The 21,339-nt window shown below is 38.5% G+C and overlaps 1 protein-coding gene across 1 annotated transcript in view; it reads right to left on the reverse strand.

The window, feature by feature from the left end:
- The window catches only part of mycbp2 (MYC binding protein 2), a 503,803-nt gene that overhangs the window by 312,667 nt on the left and 169,797 nt on the right, over positions 1 to 21,339 (reverse strand). The window contains 1 exon segment of the mRNA XM_039745368.1: positions 14,023 to 14,227. Within this exon segment, the coding sequence (XP_039601302.1) occupies positions 14,023 to 14,227 (205 nt within the window).

Here is a 21,339-nt window from a genome sequence, read left to right on the forward strand (position 1 = left end):
ATAGCTCATGACCATAGGTGAGGGTAGGAACGTTGATCGACTGGTAAATTGAGAGCTTTGCATTACAGATCAGCTCCTTTTTCACCACGATACACCGATGCAGAGCCCGCATCACTGCGGACGCCGCACCGATCCGCCTGTCGGTCTCACGCTCCATTCTTCCCTCACTCGTGAACAAGATCCCGAGATACTTGAACTCCTCCACTTGGGCCAGGATCTCGCCCCAACCCTGAGAGGGCACTCCACCCTTTTCCAGCTGAGGACCATGGTCTCGGATTTGGAGGTGCCGATGCCCATCCCAGCCGCTTCACACTCAGCTGTGAACCAATCCAGAGAGAGCTGAAGATCACTGCCTGATGAAGCAAACAGGAGAACATCATCTTCAAAAAGCAATGACCCAATCCTAAGTCCACCAAACCGGACCCCCCTAAATGCCAGGGCTGCATCTAGAAATTCTGTCCATAAAAGTTAAGAAGAGAATCTGTGAGAAAGGGCAGCCCTGGCGGAGTCCAACTCTTACTGGAAACAGATTCGACTTACTGGCGGCAATGCGAACCAAGCTCTGACACCGGTTGTACAGGGACCAAACCGCCCTTATCAGGGGGTTCGGCACCCCATACTCCTGGAGCACCCCGACAAAATTTCCTGAGGGACATGGTCAAACGCCTTTTCGAAGTCCACAAAACACATGTAGACTGGTTGGGCAAACTCCCACGCACCCTCCAGGACTCTGCTAAGGGTGTAGAGCTGGTCCACTGTTCCGCGACTAGGATGAAAACCACATTATTCCTCCTGAATCCGAGGTTCGACTGTCTGACGGACCCTCCTCTCCAGGACCCCCGAAGAGACTTTTCCAGGGAGGCTGAGGAGTGTGATCCCTCAGTAGTTGGACCCTCTGGTCCCCCTTCTTAAAGAAGGTCTGCCAATCCAGAGGCACTGTCCCCGATGTCCATGCGATGTTGCAGACGCATGTCAAACAGGACAGTCCTACAACATCCAGAGCCTTGAGGAACTCTGGGCATATCTCATCTATTTATTATTGAAGTATTTTTTTTTTTTTAGGTCTTTTTGTTTTATTACTTTATTTTACTCTGTAGCACTTTGAGATTGCTTATATAAAGTGCAATATAAATAAAATTTATTATTATCTACCCCAGGGGCCCTGCCACCAAGGAGTTTTTTGACCACCATGGTGACCTCAGTCCCAGAGATGGGGGAGCCCACTTCTGAGTCCCAAGGCTATGCTTCCTCATTGGAAGGCGTTAGTGGGATTTAGGAGGTCTTCAAAGAACTCCCCCCACCGACCCACAACGTCCCGAGTCGAAGTCAGAAGCGCACCATCCCCACCATATACAGTGTCGACACTGCACTGCTTCCCCCTCTAAAGACACCGGATGGTGGACCAGAATCTCCTCGAGGCCATCCGAAAGTTGTTCTCCATGGCCTCCCCAAACTCCTCCCATGCCCGAGTTTTTGCCTCAGCAATCACCGAGGCTGCATTCCGCTTGGCTTGCCAGTACCTATTAGTTGCCTCCAGAGTCACACAGGACAAAAGGGTCCCATAGGACTCCTTCTTCAGCTTGATGGCATCCCTCACCGCCGGTGTCCACCAACGGGTTTGGGGATTGCCGCCACGACAGGCACCAACCACCTTACGGCCACAGCTCTGGTCAGCCGAGGCACAGAACATGGCCCATTCAGACTCAATGTCCCCCACCTCCCTCAGGACGTGGTCAAAGTTCTCCAGGAGGTGGGAGTTGAAGCTACTTCTGATAGGGGACTCTGCTAGATGTTCCCAGCACACCTTCACAACACGTTTGGGCCTACCTGGCCTGACTGGCATCCTCCCCCACCATCAAAGCCTACTCACCACCAGGTGGTGATCAGTTGACAGCTCCGCCCCTCTCTTCACCCGAGTGTCCAAGACATGTGGCCGCAGGTCTGACGACACGACCACAAAGTCGATCATCGAACTGAGGCCTAGGGTGTCCTGGTGCCAAGAGCACATATGAACACCCTTATGCTTGAACATGGTGTTTGTTATGGACAATCCGTGACGAGCACAGAAGTCCAATAACCAAACACCGCTCGGGTTCAGATCGAGGGGCCCAATCACGCCCTTCCAGGTCTCACTGTCATTGCCCACGTAAGCACTGGTCTCCCAGCAGTACGAGGGAGTCCTCAGAAGGTATGCCCTCTAGCACCCCCTCCAGGGGCTCCAAAAAGGGTGGGTACTCCAAACTGCTGTTCGGCGCATACGCACAAACAACAGTTAGGACCCGTTCCCCGACCCGAAGGCAGAGAGAGGCCACCCTCTCATCCACCGGAGTAAACCCCAATGAAGAGGCTCCGAAGCCGGGGGGCAATAAGTATGTCCACACCTGCTCGGCACATCTCACTGGGGGCAACTCCGGAGTGGTAGAGAGTCCAGCCCCTCTCAAGAACATTGGTTCCAGAGTCCAAGCTGTGTGATGAGGTGAGCCCGACTATATCTAGCCAGAACCTCTCGACCTCGCGCACCAGCTCAGGCTCTTTCCCCTTCAGAGATGTGACATTCCACATCCCAAGAGCCAGCTTCTGTAGCCGAGGATCAGACTGCCAAGGTCCCCGCCTTCGGCCACCACCCAACCTCCTTGGCCCCTCCCACTTCCATAGGTGGTGAGTCCATGGGAAGGGGGACACTCATTGCCTCTTCAGGCTGTGCCCGGCCAAGCCCCATGGGTGCAGGCCCAGCCACCAGGCGCTCACAATCAAGCCCCACCTCCAGACCTGGCTCCAGAGGGGGGCCCTGGTGACCCACGTCCAGACAAGGGAAAACGCTGTCCAAAGTTTTTGTTCTTCATAGGAGATTATGTTGTACTTTTTATCTGCAACTGGGAATAACTGTAGATGTGAGTAGTGTTTTGAGACAATCAAACTGGAAATTCTCTTATCTGGATGGATAACATCTGCCTTATTCGTATCTTATTGTCACTTGACTTTTTTTTTTAATTCAGTTTTATTGAGTGTTGCTGCTTAAGCTGAATTAGTATGTGCCTTAAGGCCCATGATGTCAAAGCCATACTGACAAAAAAAACAGAGACACAGGTATACATGATATTTGGAATTATTCATTTTATGACCTTATAGTACATTTCGGAAAACATTGTGGCACGGATGCAACATTATTCATATTCATTCGCGTGCCTTTTTGCGGTTGTAATCAATGACTACGTTTTTTTTTTCCCCCGATCTTGCCCAGTCTGCACAGGACTCCAGGACTTGCAGAGGAAAGAATGTTCCTCTGCAAGGTCTGCAATGAACGCTCTTCTTTACTCAGTGGACTGCGTACATGCCTTGCACAGTACATGTGCTTTGATCGCTGCCAGGTGAACTTGTTATAGCACAAGCAACTGGCCACCTGCGTGCTGCTGCTAGTACTGAACAAGCTCACACCTTCTGGTGTCAGTGCACAGCACCGGGGGGGGTTGGGGGGAAGAGACAAATATATGTGACATTTTAAAAAAAATCATTGTATGACCTGAATAGTACCAATCAGGAAACATCCTCACATTAATGCAATATTATTTGAAAACAAACACATTGGGTGTAAATTTGTTACTTGTAAAAGTTAGCTTTTTTTTTTTTACTACCTCCTGATCTGACCCTAACTAACTATAAGCATAAATTCTCTAAAGACGGTGGCATCACATCTCCAGGATGCTTTCGTTTCAGATACTCATGCATTGCGATGGTGCTGCCATGAAAATCTGCATTCAACTATTTTTTCGTTTTCGGTGAAGTGCTCCCTCACTTTAGACAGTTTGTCTCAATTTTTCCCCCCCCATCTCCTTCCTCTTCCTCTATCCGACTCGCCATTGCAACCACGTTTATTTTCCTCTACATTCTTCTTCTCCTCAGATGTTCTTCTTCGTTGGCAGGACTGTGTGCAGTCTTGACAAACAATAGCAAATGATACTGCCCCCAGACGTTCATGTAGTGCATTGCAGTTACAAAAACCAATGTGGTTCTTTGTGACTGGAGCCTCTATTGAAGGTTCTGTTTATGACACATCGACAACAAAATTCCGCGTCGACAATTTTTTGTAGTCGACTAATCGTTGCAGCCCTAAGCAGCAGCATACAGAAGTACGGAAGAGCATGACAAAAGGCATCTTATATAAGCATGCAGCATTTTATAAGCACCAAAAAAAAAAGTGGCTGAAAAACTAATCAAATCCATCAGTAAAGTTCAACTGGAGTAAAGCCAACATCTGACGAGGAGAAGTAAACAAGAGTGTGAAATCGATCAGCCTGCATGTGGTGAAACCTCCTAGTGATTCAGCTTAAAGCAGAAAGCACCAAAGCTACTGCAGAAAGGGATAAAGATGAACTTAGCACTCTACACACGTTCTGTGCCCATTAACACTAGAATTACCAGAGCCTTCGAAAAAACTCGTAAATCCGTCCCACCTTAAATCGCTTCTTAAAACCGTTCTCACCTCTCCGCCAGCGTCTTTTGTTAATCTAAATGTGCTGAAGAAAAAGAAGCTGCAAATAGCCGGCTATTCCATACCCCACCGACTTAGAACGTGCACAAACTTCTCCCAGCTCATGCCTTGATTGATTTTCTGGGAGTGAAGTGGAGTTTTAGTGTGGAAATAATAGATCGTTGTTTAGAACACACGCATTTCATGTCTGTTCCGTTTCTACAGTAATCTGTGTAAACACATTGTTAAAACAGAAACGTTTTTATATTCTAGTAGTAGATGACAAAATTTAGGCATAAACTATATAATGTATGAAGCCTGAAGTCCAAATATCAAAGAAATATTTTCACAGAAGGTACAAAGAATATAAAAAAACGTTTCTGTTTTAACAATGTGTTTACACAGATTACTGTAGAAACAAAACAATTCTAGTGTTAAGGGCGTGTTTATATGTTGTGTGTCCTGCAACATATACAGTTCAGGTTTTCCTGCACACAATACAAACAGCTTCACCTTCCAAAAATGATTAATTTACAGTTGGTAAGGAAGATACACAATCTGGAGGACTGCGTTAGGAACTTGATAGCAATTAGGTAAACTGAAAATTGGATCTACTTTGTTTGTTTAGATAGTTCAGTTACTTCTGATTCACCTTCAGCCTCTCCAGGTCCCAGTGTAGTCGCGGCTAAGATCAGCAACACCAAATCAGCTGCAGGAAGAGAGGGTAACAGTGAAACAGGGGTCTAAGAAGCCAAATTTTATTCCCTCAGGACCCAGGTCACCAATTCAGACCTAAAATTCTGTGTTCAAAAGAGCTCATAACTGTCGATTCTATAGTGTAGAATGCTCAAATTCCAAATTATGTTAAACCAGCAGATAATGTTAAATGTCTCCTGGGGCAAATATTTCTGACATAGAGGCTCAATTCGATCTTCTGCCCAATAATGAAATATTTACCTTATTGTTGCATGGTGGTACTAATGATGTTTATTTATAGCAACCTGAGGTATTAAAGAAGAACTCCATCTCACTATGAACCAAAGCAAAAATAAAATGTGTTGGAATTTGTGTTTGGCCAATTCATTCAACTCATAAACAAAAGCAAAGCTTTGTGAAAAATTTGGGATGACTTTTGGGAAAAGCCTGAATTTTTTAAGAGAGACAGTCTTCATCCTAACTGGATGGGATCTTTTGCTTTATCCCAAAATTTGGGCAGCAATGCCGCCTGGCTAACTGATCAGAACACCATCCAGACCACAGTCTTATGATCTTAAATCACAGGCTGTTTATCCTACCTGTTACTATCTAGTAGCTGTTACCCATAAAACCTGTTGTGGAGCAACTTATGAATTTAGTCTTGATGCAAACCTTAAATTACTTAATAACAAAAAAAAGGTGTATAATTAGACCAAGAGATGAAGCCAGTCCCACCCCCAAGCCCCCACCCCCACCAGGGCTCCGGTAATAGAAACTTCAAACTGAAACAAAAAATAAATCACCAGTTCGGTTACATCTATGCAGTTTTAAAATGCTACTTATTAAATATTTGCTCTCTTGGAAAAATAATATTTACCAATGAAACTTTAAGTACACAATCTGATTTATTTGCCTCATTCTCACTGAAACCTGCCTTAGTAAATCTGACAGTGTTCTTCTAGCTGAGGCATCACCAGATGGATAAACATTCCTTCATAAATCAAGAGATACTGGTCGAAGAGATGGTAGCCTTGGAATAGTTGCTTGTGACAAAATGCAAATCGCTTCTAAAAATGTAGGCAAATTCACATCCTTTGAGGCACTCATTTTAAATATCAAAACCGATTCCAGTAGAACTGTAGCACTAGTCTGCAGAACACAAAGGTCATATTCTTTGGCATCCTTTTATCTGATTTGACTATAAATTATGATGTATAGTTTTGACAGAGGATTTTAATGAACACATTGATGTACAAACACACTTTTAGTAAATGTTTACTTATTTGTTAAATTCAGTATAATGCTGTTAGACTGTTAATGGTCCAACTCAATCATAACCACACATTAAATTTAGTTAGAAGTTACAGACTTAAAATTCAACATTCAAATATTATTCAATTAAAGATATTTCTGATTCAGAAGTCAAGTGTAATCATGAAAAACAAGTTAGATCAGTTAACATCAATTCACATTATAAAATGACCTTAAAAGAGGCTTTGCACGCAGTGGCTCCTCTAAAAGAAAAGTGATCAAAGCATATAGAAATTAAACCTTGTTTAATGAGAGTACACAAGACCTTAAAATGTCAGAAAATGGAGTGTAGATACACAACAACAAAGTTGCAGGTCTTTCAAACTGCATGGATAGCATGTGTTCAAAAATATAAATAAGCTCTTTTTAACACTAGAATTAGCAGAGTCTATAAAAAAACTCGTAGATCCAGCCCACCTTAAAACCGTTCTCACTTCTCCGCCAGCGTCCTTTGTCTTCTAAATGTGCCGATTAAGAGGAGCAGCAAGTAGCCGGCTATTCCATCCCCCACCGTCATACTCTGCTGCACTCTGAGAAGCAAATCTTAGCGCTACGCCATGGAAGCTACTGTGTTGGTCGTCAACCGTTTGTGAAAGTGTTTATTTGATCTTTGGAAATCAGGCTTCATACATTCTATAGTTTATGCCTACATTTTGTAACATTTATTACTAAAATATGACAAAGTTTCCGTTTTAAGAATGTGTTTACACAGATTACTGCAGAAATGGAACACACATGAAATACATGTGTTCCAAATAATGATCTATTATTTCCACTCTAAAACTCCAGCAGTTGAGTCACTCCCAGATAATCAAACAAGGCATGAGCTGGGAAAACTTAGTGAACGTTCTGCGATGGTGGGGGATGGAATAGCCAGCTACTTGCTGCTCCTCTTAATCGGCACATTTAGAAGACAAAGGACGCTGGCAGAGAAGTGAGAATGGTTTTAAAATGGGCCGGATCTACGAGTTTTTTCGTAAACTCTGGCAATTCTAGTGTTAAAGCCTGTTCAGACTACAATTCTAAAATAATGGGCAACAATAATAATAATCTTCATGTACTGTTTAAAACAGTAGCTAATTTAACAAATGGAAATTCAGATCTACAGAGCAAAATACCAACAGACATTGGCAGTATAGACTTTAATGAGAAAATCAAAAGGATCCCAGCTCTCAAGGCAAATCCCAGGACAAACCTCATACTAGCTTTGCAAACCCTGTCTTGCACTGCATTCAACACTTTAAATATTTGAATCCTGTAACAGAACAGGAAGTTTTTACTTTATAAAATTAACCCTTCTACTGGTTCCCTTGATTCAGTGCCAACAAAACTAGTAAAAAGCACAATGGATGTTTTTGCAGGACCTATTCTTAAGATTATCAACAGCTCACTATTGCTACCGGCGTAGTACCGGATGCACTAAAAGTATTAGTCATTGAACCATTACTTAAAAGTCTGGCCTAGTCCCACATATACTTAATAAATGTAGACCAATGTCAAACTTACCCTTAAATATTTGGGGGAAAAAAAAGTCACCAATCAGCTTCAGCCTCACCTTAAACATCATAATTTATTTAAGAAATTCCAGTCCAGCTTCCGCACCAGTCATAGCACAGAAAAGGCACTACCACATGTTGTAAACAACATTCTTATATCCTCTGATGAAGAAAATTCCACGGTAATTATGTTGTTGGATTTAAGAGCAGTCCTGACTACGTGCACGTCTCTGTTGTCCATCTGCTGCAGCACGTTTATTCTGCTTTGCCATTTGTGTATGCAACCATGCCTGCCTAGTCCCACCTCAAGGCAGGGAGCAAAAATTGTCCATGTATGGTCAGAGTGAGGCAGGTGGGGGCCATGTGAATTTCCTGGTCACCAGGCCTGGACCCTTTCAGCTACGGTGGCTGCAACTGAGCATGGCAGAGGCAAGGAGCCAGTGAACTCAATGATTGATTTGGGCATTTTCTTTTCAGTGAGAACTTCTAACATTTGGTATGTGATGTTAGTATTGAAATTGCAGTCTCAGGCAATGCTCCAGATTCCTAAAAGAGATCTACTACTTTGATAACTAGAGTAATGAATACTGAAGGTACAATGAGTTACATCTTTATAATTCCCTTCAAAGTCAATCAATGGCCATTTGTGCTTTGTGAAAGATTGAACTACTATTAGATTAGGAATGCTTAAAAAAATAACTGAAATATCTTTGTATTTACTGGAAATTGAGAAAGAAAGCTATATAGCACAGTCTAAAGAGTAATAAATAAAAAATTATTAAAATTTCAAATAATAATAATAAAATGTCTTTCTGTCTCTCTTCAAAAGATCACGTTTCGTTACAAGAAAAAAGTCTTGTATCGTCGCAAGATTTTAGTTTTTTTTTATAATAGAGAGATAAATTTCTCCTCCCTTTTTTAAATTTGTCCCAACTTCATGTGTGAAATCAAATTTGTCGGTTTACATTAATCCATTATTTTAGAACTCATGTAAACCTGCCTTTGTTGTTCTGTTTTCAAGGTTTCTTACATGAGTGATCAGGCTGTTATTGCTTATGCCTATGTATTAATCCATAATTAGAAAATTTACTCTTATTATTTTTACAACTGTGAGACAGCATTAAATTTGCCAAAATATCATTAAAATATATGAATTGCATGCCTTCATTTACGGGTTTAATTAACTAACATTGGTGTGCCTTCAAAAACCAAAAGAATGATGCAAACTTTGTATTTGCATATTCATATTTAGCAATGAAGTATATCGTGTTTTGTTCTTTCTGGGTGCATACACCGTCAGCATTGCACTGCCAGATCTAAGCACTAGCTTGGCAACTTGCTCACGTACTGTGACTTTAGCAGCAGGTGGACGTCCCATTTTATTTATGGTGCCAAGAAGAGTTGATTTGCAGTGTAGCAGTCTATTAGACGGCGAAAGCACTATGAAGAAGGTGTCTGTTGTTACAGTTCTGCCTTTGTCAAGAAACGGCTCCATAAGCTTTATGACCACAGAATTGGAAAGTCTTTGCCCTGGGTTGTAACTTGATTCTCAGCAAAACATTGCCTGATGTCAGAAATCGCAGCAAATTGGTTTTTCACACATACTGAACAGGTGTCTTTGTTGTCAAAGCTTAAATGCCGCATGATAGTCTGATAGTAGTCACAGGACATTGTTATGTTTGATTGCTGGTACAACAAACAGTTCTGAGCAGGCATCAACCACAGCAGCAACTGTGGTCATGCTGCTCTTGTGAAAAGAATGAAGATAAATGTCATCAACTCAGAGACGAACAGGCAAGTTTGTTGTATCACGTGAACGTCACTGACAGAATAAAACTGAATAAAATAAAAAAAAGCACCAACTTTTACAAGTAGCCAAAATTTACATCAGGTATTACAGACTCAAATCAAACAAATGTTTTTATTATATTATAGTAATAATAATAGCGGATTACTACTCAAAACAAAGTGCACTCAAACTCAAACCTGGAACCTTTTGGGTTACCAAGAATACATATTAACTTTCTGTTGACATTTGAGCTTGGGTTTTTAACTCATTGACAGCAACATGTAAACTGAATGAATCTTTTTATTCTTTAGATATATTCTTGAATAAAAGTGCATGTTTTTATTTGATATTTGGACTAAGGCCTTCACACATTATGCACTTCACGATATCATTAGTATAACATGGAAAAAGCTTCTGTTTTAGGTATGTGTTCAGCATTTCTGCCTCGCATTCATGGCCTCCCACACTTACACAGATCTTTTTAGACACGGAACACACATGAAATGTACAGTTAGGTCCATAAATATTTGGACAGTGACAACTTTTTTCTAATTTTGGTTCTGTACATTGCCACAATGAATTTTAAATGAAACAACTCAGATGCATTTGAAGTGCAGACTTTCAGCTTTAATTCAGTGGGTTGAACAAAAGGAATGCATAAAAATGTGAGGCAACTAAAGCATTTTTTTAACACAATCCCAAAAGAAGCCGTCCTTTAGCTGCAAAAACAGAAAAAACCCATCTGAGAAATTGCTACAATATTACGAGTGGCAAAATCTACAGTTTGGTACATCCTAAGAAAGAAAGCAACACTGGTGAACTCAGCAACATAAAAAGACCTGGACATCCATGGAAGACAACAGTGGTGGATGATCACAGAATCATTTCAAAGGTGAAGAGAAACTCCTTCACAACAGCCAACCAAGTGAACAACACTCTCCACAGGGTAGGCATATCGATATCCAAGTCTACCATAAAGAGAGGACTGCATGAAAGTAAACACAGAGGGTGCACTGCAAGGTGCAAGCCACTCATAAGCCTCAAGAATAGAAAGGCTAGATTGGACTTTGCTAAAGAACAACTAAAAAAGCCAGCACAGTTCTAGAAAAACATTCTTTGGATAGATGAAACCAAGATCAACTTCTACCAGAATGATGGCAAGAAAAAAGTATGGAGAAGGCGTGGAACAGCTCATTATCCAAAGCATACCACATCATCTGTAAAACACAGTGGAGGCAGTGTGATGGCTTAGGCGTGCATGGCTGCCAGTGGCACTGGGACACTAGTGTTTATTGATGATGTGACACAGGACAGAAGCAGACAAATGAATTCTGAGGTGTTCAGAGATATACTGTCTGCTCACATCCAGCTAAATGCAGTCAAATTGATTGGGTGGCGTTTCATGATACAGAAGGACAATGACCCAAAACATACAGCCAAAGCAACCCAGGAGTTTATTAAAGCAAAGGAGTGGAAAATTATTGAACGGCCAAGTCAGTCACCTGATCTTAACTCAATTGAGCATGCATTTCACTTGTTGAAGACTAAACTTCAGACAGAAATGCCCACAAACAAACAGCAACTGAAAGCCGCTGCAGTAAAGGCCTGGCAGAGCATTAAAAAGGAGGAAACCCAGAATCTGGTGATGTCCATGAGTTCAACACTTCAGGCTGTCATTGCCAGCAAAGGGTTTTCAACCAAGTATTAGAAATGAACATTTTATTTCCAGTTATTTAATTTGTCCAATTACTTTTGAGCCCCTGAAATAAAGGGATTGTGTTAAAAAAAATGCTTTAGTTGCCTCACATTTTTATGCAATCTTTTTGTTCAACCCACTGAATTAAAGCTGCAAGTCTGCACTTCAATTGCATCCGAGTTGTTTCATTTAAAATTCATTGTGGTAATGGAGAGAACCTAAATTAGAAAAAAGTTGTCTCTGTCCAAATATTTATGGACCTAACTGTATGGATGCGAAATAACAATATATTATTTACTCTATACAATTCCAGGCACCTCACATCACGATAAAGAGAACTGAGCTGGGAGAAGTTTGCGACTGACTTGAGCTTTGTTGGTAGAGATTTTTCATAGGCTTCTGGGATGCTAGTGTTAAGTACAATTAATCATGTTTAAAAATTGTCCTGCCAAACACTCCAAGTAATTCCAGACATGACTTGTGCTGTTTTTCTTTTTGACATGTGTTAATTAAGTGCTGTATCAACAACACTGTTTTCCATTTGCATATGTAGATTTTAATTAATCCCCCACTCCCATATATTATTGTGCCTTCCTAAGTAATTTGTCTACTTATAGTCACACTAGTGCAATGCTGAATGAAACCCTATACTGTAAAAATGCCACCACATGTTTGAGATTTTGTTATTGAAGTATTGGTTCTTGTTAGATCCCTCAGCAGCAGTGGTAAACATTTATTATTACTTTAAAAAGTAAAAAAAAATAATGATTTTATTGGGGAAAACTTTATTATGTCAACACTGGGCTAAACTTAGGTCACTAGCCACTTCTGAGTACACACTGTCAAAATCATGTGACAAAAAAAATATCCAAAAATGACGCACAAAAAAGGCAATATTAGAGAGTGTTTTTTTGGAACTTTTACTTGATACTTATAAACTGATTACATTTCTATCACCACAACTTGTGTTAATGTTCGGGTAAAATTATCTTTAATCCTTTTTTTTATAATTTCAAATCAAATACACAACTAATTCTTATGCAGAAGAATTTCGATGTTATAGCTGTTATATTTGCCCATTTATTTTTAAAGTGAATGTGACCCACAATTGCTTAACACAAGAATTTTTAAGAGGCTTATAAATAAAGCCAGTCCATGTCACTTTAAAGACACAAACCACAGACAGTAGAAAGTACACCTCACTGAAGGGTTACTTTCTACCCTGTTACAATGTAACAATGAGTAGAAAACAGGCTATACATTGCAATACAGTTTTTTCACTGAAGAAAGGAATTGTCACCATATTTTTCAGGTAATGGCCTAACACTTGCACATGCTATTTTCCTGGTGTTAATACAAAATACAATGTATCAAATTGATCCTGTTTTATTGTATGTGTGTGAGCCCAGCACTATACCGGCACCTTATTCAGGGCAACTTCCTACCTTGGTGCAATGGAACTGATCCATAACCATAAACTGGATTAAATGTGTTAAAAAATGAACAGATTATTTTCTTTTTACTATCATTGTTTTATGCTCAACAGTATCTGTAAAAGTATACAATGCAAATAAAATGTTATTTGGACACTTAATAATTCCATGACAGGCAGGAGCAAGTGAATAATTTTAAACAAACATTACTGTAAACTGTAAGAAATATTTCCATATATTGAAAATACAAAAAGCAGTTATAAAATCTCAAATTTTCTCTGAAAAAGTATACAAAAATTAAACAGGGGGAACACTAAGATTTCACAGATTACTATAGCAATTAAAATAAGATTTCAATCACAGTGGTTTATTTTTTCAGATCTGTCCAAAACACACACCTGGTTTTGACTGAAAACAATCTTAACACAGAGCAAGTTGCATTTTAACTACCCATGGTACTCAAAGGAACGTGTACAAGTCCAAATGAACAAACATCTTTGTATACCAATGATCAGTTTTCACCAATTACATTTTGGATGATTTACACAAAACATTTTAATTAGAAAAGACTTGATTAAAAAATTATGCAAGATCATGTGGAAAGACTTATAATTAAAAATACCTGAAATGGTTTAAATTATTAATTTTTAGAAAAAAACTGGAACATGTTTGAGTTAAACAAATATCTACAATATAAAACAGTACATGTCTAGTCCCCCTGAATAACTTGATTGGTCAGTTTGGCTTTGGTAATGTGTGAGACATACAAGAGGAGGAGGAGAAAAGGAATTTGAGCCATGCTGAGAGAGTCTCCTTCAAAGACTTCAGGAATGAAACCAGACCAGAGTTGAGAAAGGTGCCTTGGAAATTATGACAGAGTTGGAAAAGTAGGCTATATGGGAATGTGCTCAAGAAAGTGAGTGCCTGTGAAGAGCACATTCAAATATTGTAGAAAGGCGCTGAAGGTACATGCAGAGCAAGAGATCACAAATATTTCTTAATCATTCTTTACCTGTCTTTGACCTGAACCATGGCTAGTATTAAAACAAACCATCATTGAGTTAATCAGTTAAATAATTTTCAAGATAACTGTATTAGTCAAATTTACCAAAGCTCTACAAGAAATAACTCACCCTCCAGGGACTCTGTCTGGACGGCCACTACTCACACAGCTGGCTCCATAGCCAGTGCAGTCCCCACATACTGTGCAAACCATACACTGGTCTAGCTTCCATTTGTGCATTCCTGGAGGACACATCATGGATTTCTCTTCTTTGTCATCTACTTCTTCCTCCAAATCTTCATCCATTGCTGTTGCCATGTTTTCTACTCCAAACCCTGTGTGGAAAGAGTGTTATTATATTGATTTATGCTTTACTAACGTCAGAGGTATGATCCTTCATATCTTACTAGCACAGATCTGATAAACAAATCAAATGTAAAGGCAACATTAGAAGAAAAAGAAAAAAAAAACAGCAGCAGAAATTCAGATTACTATACAGTACATATAAGATACATTTATGCAAATACCCTTAAATTAAAACAGTTTATGATGAAGTACATGTTAAACAGAGGTCACAGTACAAGAAAGGACCTAATAAACTGAAAAATATATTTTGCCTTCCAAAGATGGTGGTCAAGTGTTACTTAGGCCAAAGAAAATAGAAGTAGTTTATTTTCTCTTAAATCTTTAAACTTGCAGGACACTACATCTTTAATCAGTTTCATAGAATGTTGTTAGTTCTGTATTTCTACATTATTCACAACCTAAAATCAGTGCACTACAATTGTCTTAGTCATACCAAGGTAGTGCCAGATTAAATTAAAAGATTCCTTTACTTAGTACCTTATTTATCAGTAAAGCTTGTGTTTATATGCACATTTTTTATAATATATTTTTTTTAATTTATCAGATGCAACATTCTGCATATGTAGTAAACTGCTACTATTACATCCAAATACATAGGATAAGGTGAAGAACATTCAGTATGTTAAAATTACGTGAATACATACAGTATTTTCTGTAATCATCATGGGCTGCTATCTAAACTGTATTTTTCCAGTTTTAACATGGCATTGTATTTCACATGATTTGGATGTCCAGCTTTCTTTCCTTTGACTTTTACTTTTCTTTTAAATCACCAGATTATAAAGAATTTTATAAGCAATAACTGCAGATTATATCAATAACTGATTAGTCATTATTCTTAATAAATTAATATGCATTTCTTGATAAGATAAATACTCCTCATTGTATTACATTTGTGCAAGAACATACCCTGAGAAAGTCTGTGCTTTAATCTACCCTTCTACTGATGCTGCCAAGGCCAGCTCTAGCCTTCTATCACCACATAATTATCTTTCCTAATACCTACTTAATATAACAGTTGTTTTTCACTTAACATACTGTTTCTCATCTATGTCAGTTTATAAATTTCTCTTTTTCCAACATCTGCAGAACAGACTATGTTTATAGTAAACACCTGGATCATCCAGGTGGTCTGGCAAATTTGAAGTGAATAGAAATTTTCTTTTCCAAGCAGGATTTTGTTTCCCTTATTCTGCTCTATAGTCTTTAACATTGTTTACTTTGTAGCCTTCTGGAGCATTGAACTCCTCGTTCTCAGAAAGTGATCTTCTTTCACTACTACCCTTGGGATGAGAAGGATACTAAATTTGCAATAGTTCTTTAAAATAATTGAGTCACCCTTTCCAGCTTAGGCATAGTTCAGTTCCATGAACAATTTTTATGAAGATCATATTCAGACAGATATTACTAAAGTTTCTGTTTCTTGAAGAGGGAAGGGTAAACGCATGTCTAGCGCTGTATTCCATTTTTCACAGTAGCATACGGGCATCACCAGCTTTCTTGAATGGGACCCCAAGCTCCCAACATGTCCAATATAATGTATGTATATCACAGTGATCAAAACTCTGAGGGGGTCCCAAGTGCTCAATTAAGAAATTGTGAAAACAATCTTCAACACATTGGAAGGACCACCAAGGAGCCAACAAACATTTAAGAGTACTTGCATTTATTTGTTTCCACTTTAGGCACTGCGAAGATTAATGGTCAAATGTATGTTGAGCCATATTTTTCACTTTCATATATTATACATAATAGATTTTTCCATGCATCGAGGAAAATATATTTGAGTAAGTATCATGTGATACTTTAGTCCAAATATAAATATGAAATATTATTTGTATATTTTGTAGATGGAATGCAAGTAAATTTTCAGGTCCACAACAGTGTTTCTGATGTGGAAATGATTAAGTAACATTACTCATTGTACCAAGTCCATGAAACCTGCTAACGAGGAAGTCAAATTTAGTACACAACACTGTTCCCATTTTCCAGTTCCAAGAAACCCACTACAACTGCATGAGTCTTTGTCTTGGTCTGCAGTATTTTAAAGCTCTGGGTCATAATACAACAGCCCAAAAGTTTGTCTTGTTAAATATGTGACTAAATTAGCACGGGATCATCCTCCGCTCATAGCATACTGCAAATGACCCAAACTGCTTTCTTTTGTTCTACATATTGGTTAAAGGAAAGTTCAAAGAACTCGTCAAAAGTTTATAAACACTGACTTCTTCGCAGGTAAAGGAAAGAAAAATACATGATCCAAAGAATGTAGTTAATTAAGAGAAGAGTTTATTGGGGTGAAAGGTTCAAATGGGAGATGAAGCAAGGATGCTGATGAGCCTAACAAATTTATAAGAAATAACAATGAAAGAAATGTACTGGTTGCTGCTAGTTCCTGTTAACACAACTGATGAAATACAGTCTCATGTCCCGTGCCTTCTCTCATGACGTCGCTCTGAACCTTTCCTGATTCAAGAGAACACCGCTTACTCATCTGTTTCTCTCTCAACCATGTTACCACACTACTTCAAGCTAACCACTGCATTCCCTCCCTCTCTGTCATTCCTCTCCAGATGCTCACACCATGCCCATTGCTTCTTGTTGGCAGTACACATTTGCATAGCAAGCTCACAATGTCACCCTCCTACGCTATCTTGGTGTCGTGCTGCCGCAAGCACATTAGTTCACAATCAAGCCGTTTTACTAGTAACGCAAATCATGTACCAACAATGTTAGGGAATTAAAGGTCTTAGTTAGATTATGCATTAGTTACAAAATAAAGAAGATATGCTATAGACTTGCACACTATAAAATGAAATGCATTACAAATAGCGCACTATTTTTGCGTTAATTTTTCTTCCTTTGCATAAAAATATTATAAAATCTACTACTTTCTTTCTACCTTAAACACAAGACCCCAAAGATTTGTTGTATGAACACTAGATCACATGGTTTCAAAATACCTTCAGGTACCTCAATACTTTCAGACTCTTCAGGTTTCTGATATGCCAGGCACATACCGTATGACTTTTTAGAAACTATGAGCAAGCAACTACTCACTGTGCACAATAGAGTTGTCCGATGTACAGTATATGGGCTCAAACTGTACAAGCATGTCTGGTCCAATTAACGTGCTACAACATGGATGATCAAACTGTATATATACATGTCCTGACCAACAGTTTTACCAAAAAAAAAAAAAAAACCATGATGGCCGCAGGCTTCTGAAAATGTCAACAAAGAAAAAGCTGTGTTCCTCACGTTTGCTGCACTATACGCCTTGAAAGTAAAAAAAAGTTGTAACTGGACATGTTAATGGTGAAGGTGTGGACAATATACATGTCCATTTTACAGAGATAATTCCAGGTATGCAGTCTATGTAAATTTACTGCTGTGTGTGTGTTTATTTTAGGCTCTTCCAGAAAAGGTTTCCTAAGATGCTTTGTCATTGGGTACAGTTCTGTTTTAAAGCATTCACATCCTGTATTATACCCATCGTCCTGGAATTGAACAAAATGTCCCGTTTTCAGGAGGATGAAATGCAAACAGAAAAACCTCCCCCTCTCCCCCACATATGTGCATTTTTACAAGGTGAATAATACTCCATGGGGGACCCCACTTTGCTTTCGGACTTCCATTTTATGGGTATTTATACATGATTCACAATACATGGAAACCTCACCCCAACCGCTGGGACTTGAATTTTTTTTGCATCTTGCACTCTTGCTGGATTAATAAATTGTGCCCTATTTTGAAACCATGACAATCTGGTTAGCCTACATGCATCACAGTTTCGGATTTTCAAAACCTGGTTACTCTATTAATAGCCATTTAGTTGTATGTGTGTTACTTTATGATATTTAGATATTTTTAAATCAAAAATATGAAAGCATGCATGACAATGTAATACCCAATGCACAATATACTGTGATCGAAGCACAATAATATCTTTATTGCAACATCAAAAAAAAAAAAAATCACGGTGTGAGACTGCTAACACTATAATAAAACAGATTGAAAATTTCTGATATAAAAGAAATTCATCCAATTGAATAATCCCCTCTCACACTGCACACGAAATGATGGCCGATGAAGCTGAAATTGTTAAAAACATAAAAAATAAAAAAAATAATCCGTCATGACTGCAAATCGGGCTTAAAATTCTGCCAAACTATATGCGCAAGATTAGTGGATTGAAAGGATTACACGCTTTTCTGTTTGGCTGTATGATTGTGTCATTCAGTGGAGCACCATACCACATTTGCTTCTTGCCTCACATTAAGTGCTGCTGCAATAATCCCTGCCTCCCTGTGACCCAAAACAGGGCAGATTAAATTTATCCCTAAACACATGCAGGATAAAATGTTGTGATGAACAGCACATGTTGGCAGACATCCTGGCCAGAACTGGATGTGGCAAGCATCCTTACCTGGACGGGAGGCAAGCACTTGGAAGCCATGAGAAGGAAGGTGTGGTTCGTCCTGCCTTGGCCAGTGGATACGCTGGCACTCTGGCAGAGTTGGACCGAGGAACAATACCCTTGTCGGGTTCTGTGGGTGCAGCGAGGGGAAGCTGCAAGGATCTGTGATATGTACTTTGTGGGGCTTCCACGTGACCCAGAAATGCTTCCTACAGGCCAATGCCCTGGCATCTTAAGTACTCCTGGTTCTAAGACAAAGAAGACTCAGACAAAGAAGACTCAGTCTGGTGGAAGATGACAAAGCTTGCCTAGGAGGAGTAGAGGAAAGGAAAATAAAAGAAGTTGTTTTTTGTATTTTGCATGTGCAAATTGGGAAGCCTTCATATAAAGGTAACTATTTGTAACAAAACCTTTTATTTTAACCCAGGTCTGTGAGGATGTGTCTGGATTTTGGAGTGCTGAAACACCCCTTGGTGGTCACAATGTATACCTGTAACTTTAATTCAGTTCTTTTTACTTGACTGTATGGTACCTAACAAATAAAGTTCTTCCTCACTAGCTGCCACCAAAAGGCCGGTGCATACACATGCACAAAATTACACAACAACACAAAACATTTCAAAAAGACAATACATATGTAAAATAATGCACATTTTTTAATAAGCTTTCATAGTAACACATCTGTAATTTTTTCTAGTAACATATTTGCCTCTTTGAAAATATATGGTGTTTTCCACAACTGGTTTTATATTAAATTTTCACATCCAGCTTATGTAAGTGATGTATTTTGTGGTTAAAAATTTGAGTATTAATTTATCTGTAAACATATATATTATTGCCCAAATGGCTAAACAAGTAAAATGACCGCTGAAGGCCTGGAAGAAGCACTAAAATGACAGAAACTCTGTGAAACCTAACAAATTTAAATAACAACCAATGACTTTAACAAAGCAGACAAGACTACAATATTACTGTTTGCACCTTGCTACTTTTTAAACAGATAACTTTTAACATCTGTAATTAGGAGTATTTATTTTATTATGTGCTTAAAATGCAATACTAGTGATACTTGCATTGTTTAAACATTTGCAAAATGTTTAAGGGAATGTTTGACTACTTATACCAATGTCTTCTCATGCCATTTTGATTTGAAAACATGTAGCAACTGAGCTCAACTGGATGGTGAAAGTACACCCAAATTCTTATGTCTGCCATATTGCATTCTAACCATTAGTATGTGAACAAACAACTAAAAACAGTTGTTGAGTATAAACGTTCAGACACTTTGTATTCACGTGTTAAAAAGCAGGTTACATTCAAGTTACATGTGTCCACAGTTGTGGTAGACGTAGTATCACATATGAAAGTGGCTTAAATCGAATGTGGAAAGTTTTGATTTGATGTGTATTGTTGTTCACACTCTAAAAACAGATTTTTGTCACTTATGAGTGAAAAAATACAAAATCAGATTCTGTGTGAATGCAGCCTTGAATGTCGCAATTTCATCCTTCAGTTGTACAAAAATTGAAAGATCTGGGTCAAGGTCAGGTTGATCTAGATTCAACCCTATACCAGCTCTTCACAGAATTTCCAATCAAAAGAGGATATGTCAAGATATAAAAATGCTGGTGTTAGATTTATTAAAAAAAATAAATATGGAAAAAAAATAAAAAAAAAACATTTTTTGGAACTCAAAGATGAATTTCCCCTTTAAACCTACATCACTTTTTACTACACCAAGACTGTAACAGAACCTGTCAGAAACCAACATCCTGGTACCAAAGTATGTAGATGGAGTATAATTTTAATTACCTAAAAAAAAGTTTGATGACCCATTAGGTTAGAGTTGTTAGATGTAGCTTTTCTAAAGGACCCTAAATTAAAAACATCACATATCTCAAACAAAATTCAAAAACTAAAATGTAGATATTTTAAAGATGGAGTTTGAATTTAGACAATGAACAATTGTTGACCCCATACTAATGCTCAAGATGTAACAGTATTACCAATTGCAATGGAAAAAATATGAAGGCTTACAAACATCTTCAATAAGTCAGCATCATCAACCAGAAATACCTAAAGGTAAACTAATAAACCACAGAAAGACAGCTGAGAGATTTTTTTTTTTTTTAGAATCAAACCCTAACAAGGTGGGAGAGTAAATACCTAATTTGCAAAGGAATGGAATACCAGACAATCTATGTACCTGACACAAGTTTCTCTTGAAGGACCTTTAGCACAAAGAACAGAATAACAGAAAGCCAAATTTCATCATTCAAGACAGAGCAAGTTAAAATTATTGCTGTCACTGAAATTTTATATGCCTTTAATTGAGTTTTTAAAATGTAATAATTTTAGGCAATCCTACTTAAAAGTTTTAAGTCTGTATTTCTGTAATTTTGTATAGGGCTAATTAAAGAGCAAATCTTACTTCACAGGTTTAAAACCTACTTCATAGTTTGTTGATACATTAGTATATGGATAATCTGCCATAGAAAAAAAAATATTTACTTAATTACTTTACTCAAATTAAGGTTACTTTAAAAATTAACATGAAAGATAAATAAATGTGACAGCAATAACCCTATAATCCCATACATCAGACATATATGGTATTACTTTGAAGCCAAATTGCCCAACCATTTATCATTTATCGCGGCA

The sequence above is a fragment of the Polypterus senegalus genome, chromosome 2, assembly GCF_016835505.1.
Source record: "Polypterus senegalus isolate Bchr_013 chromosome 2, ASM1683550v1, whole genome shotgun sequence".
Lineage (NCBI taxonomy): Eukaryota > Metazoa > Chordata > Cladistia > Polypteriformes > Polypteridae > Polypterus > Polypterus senegalus.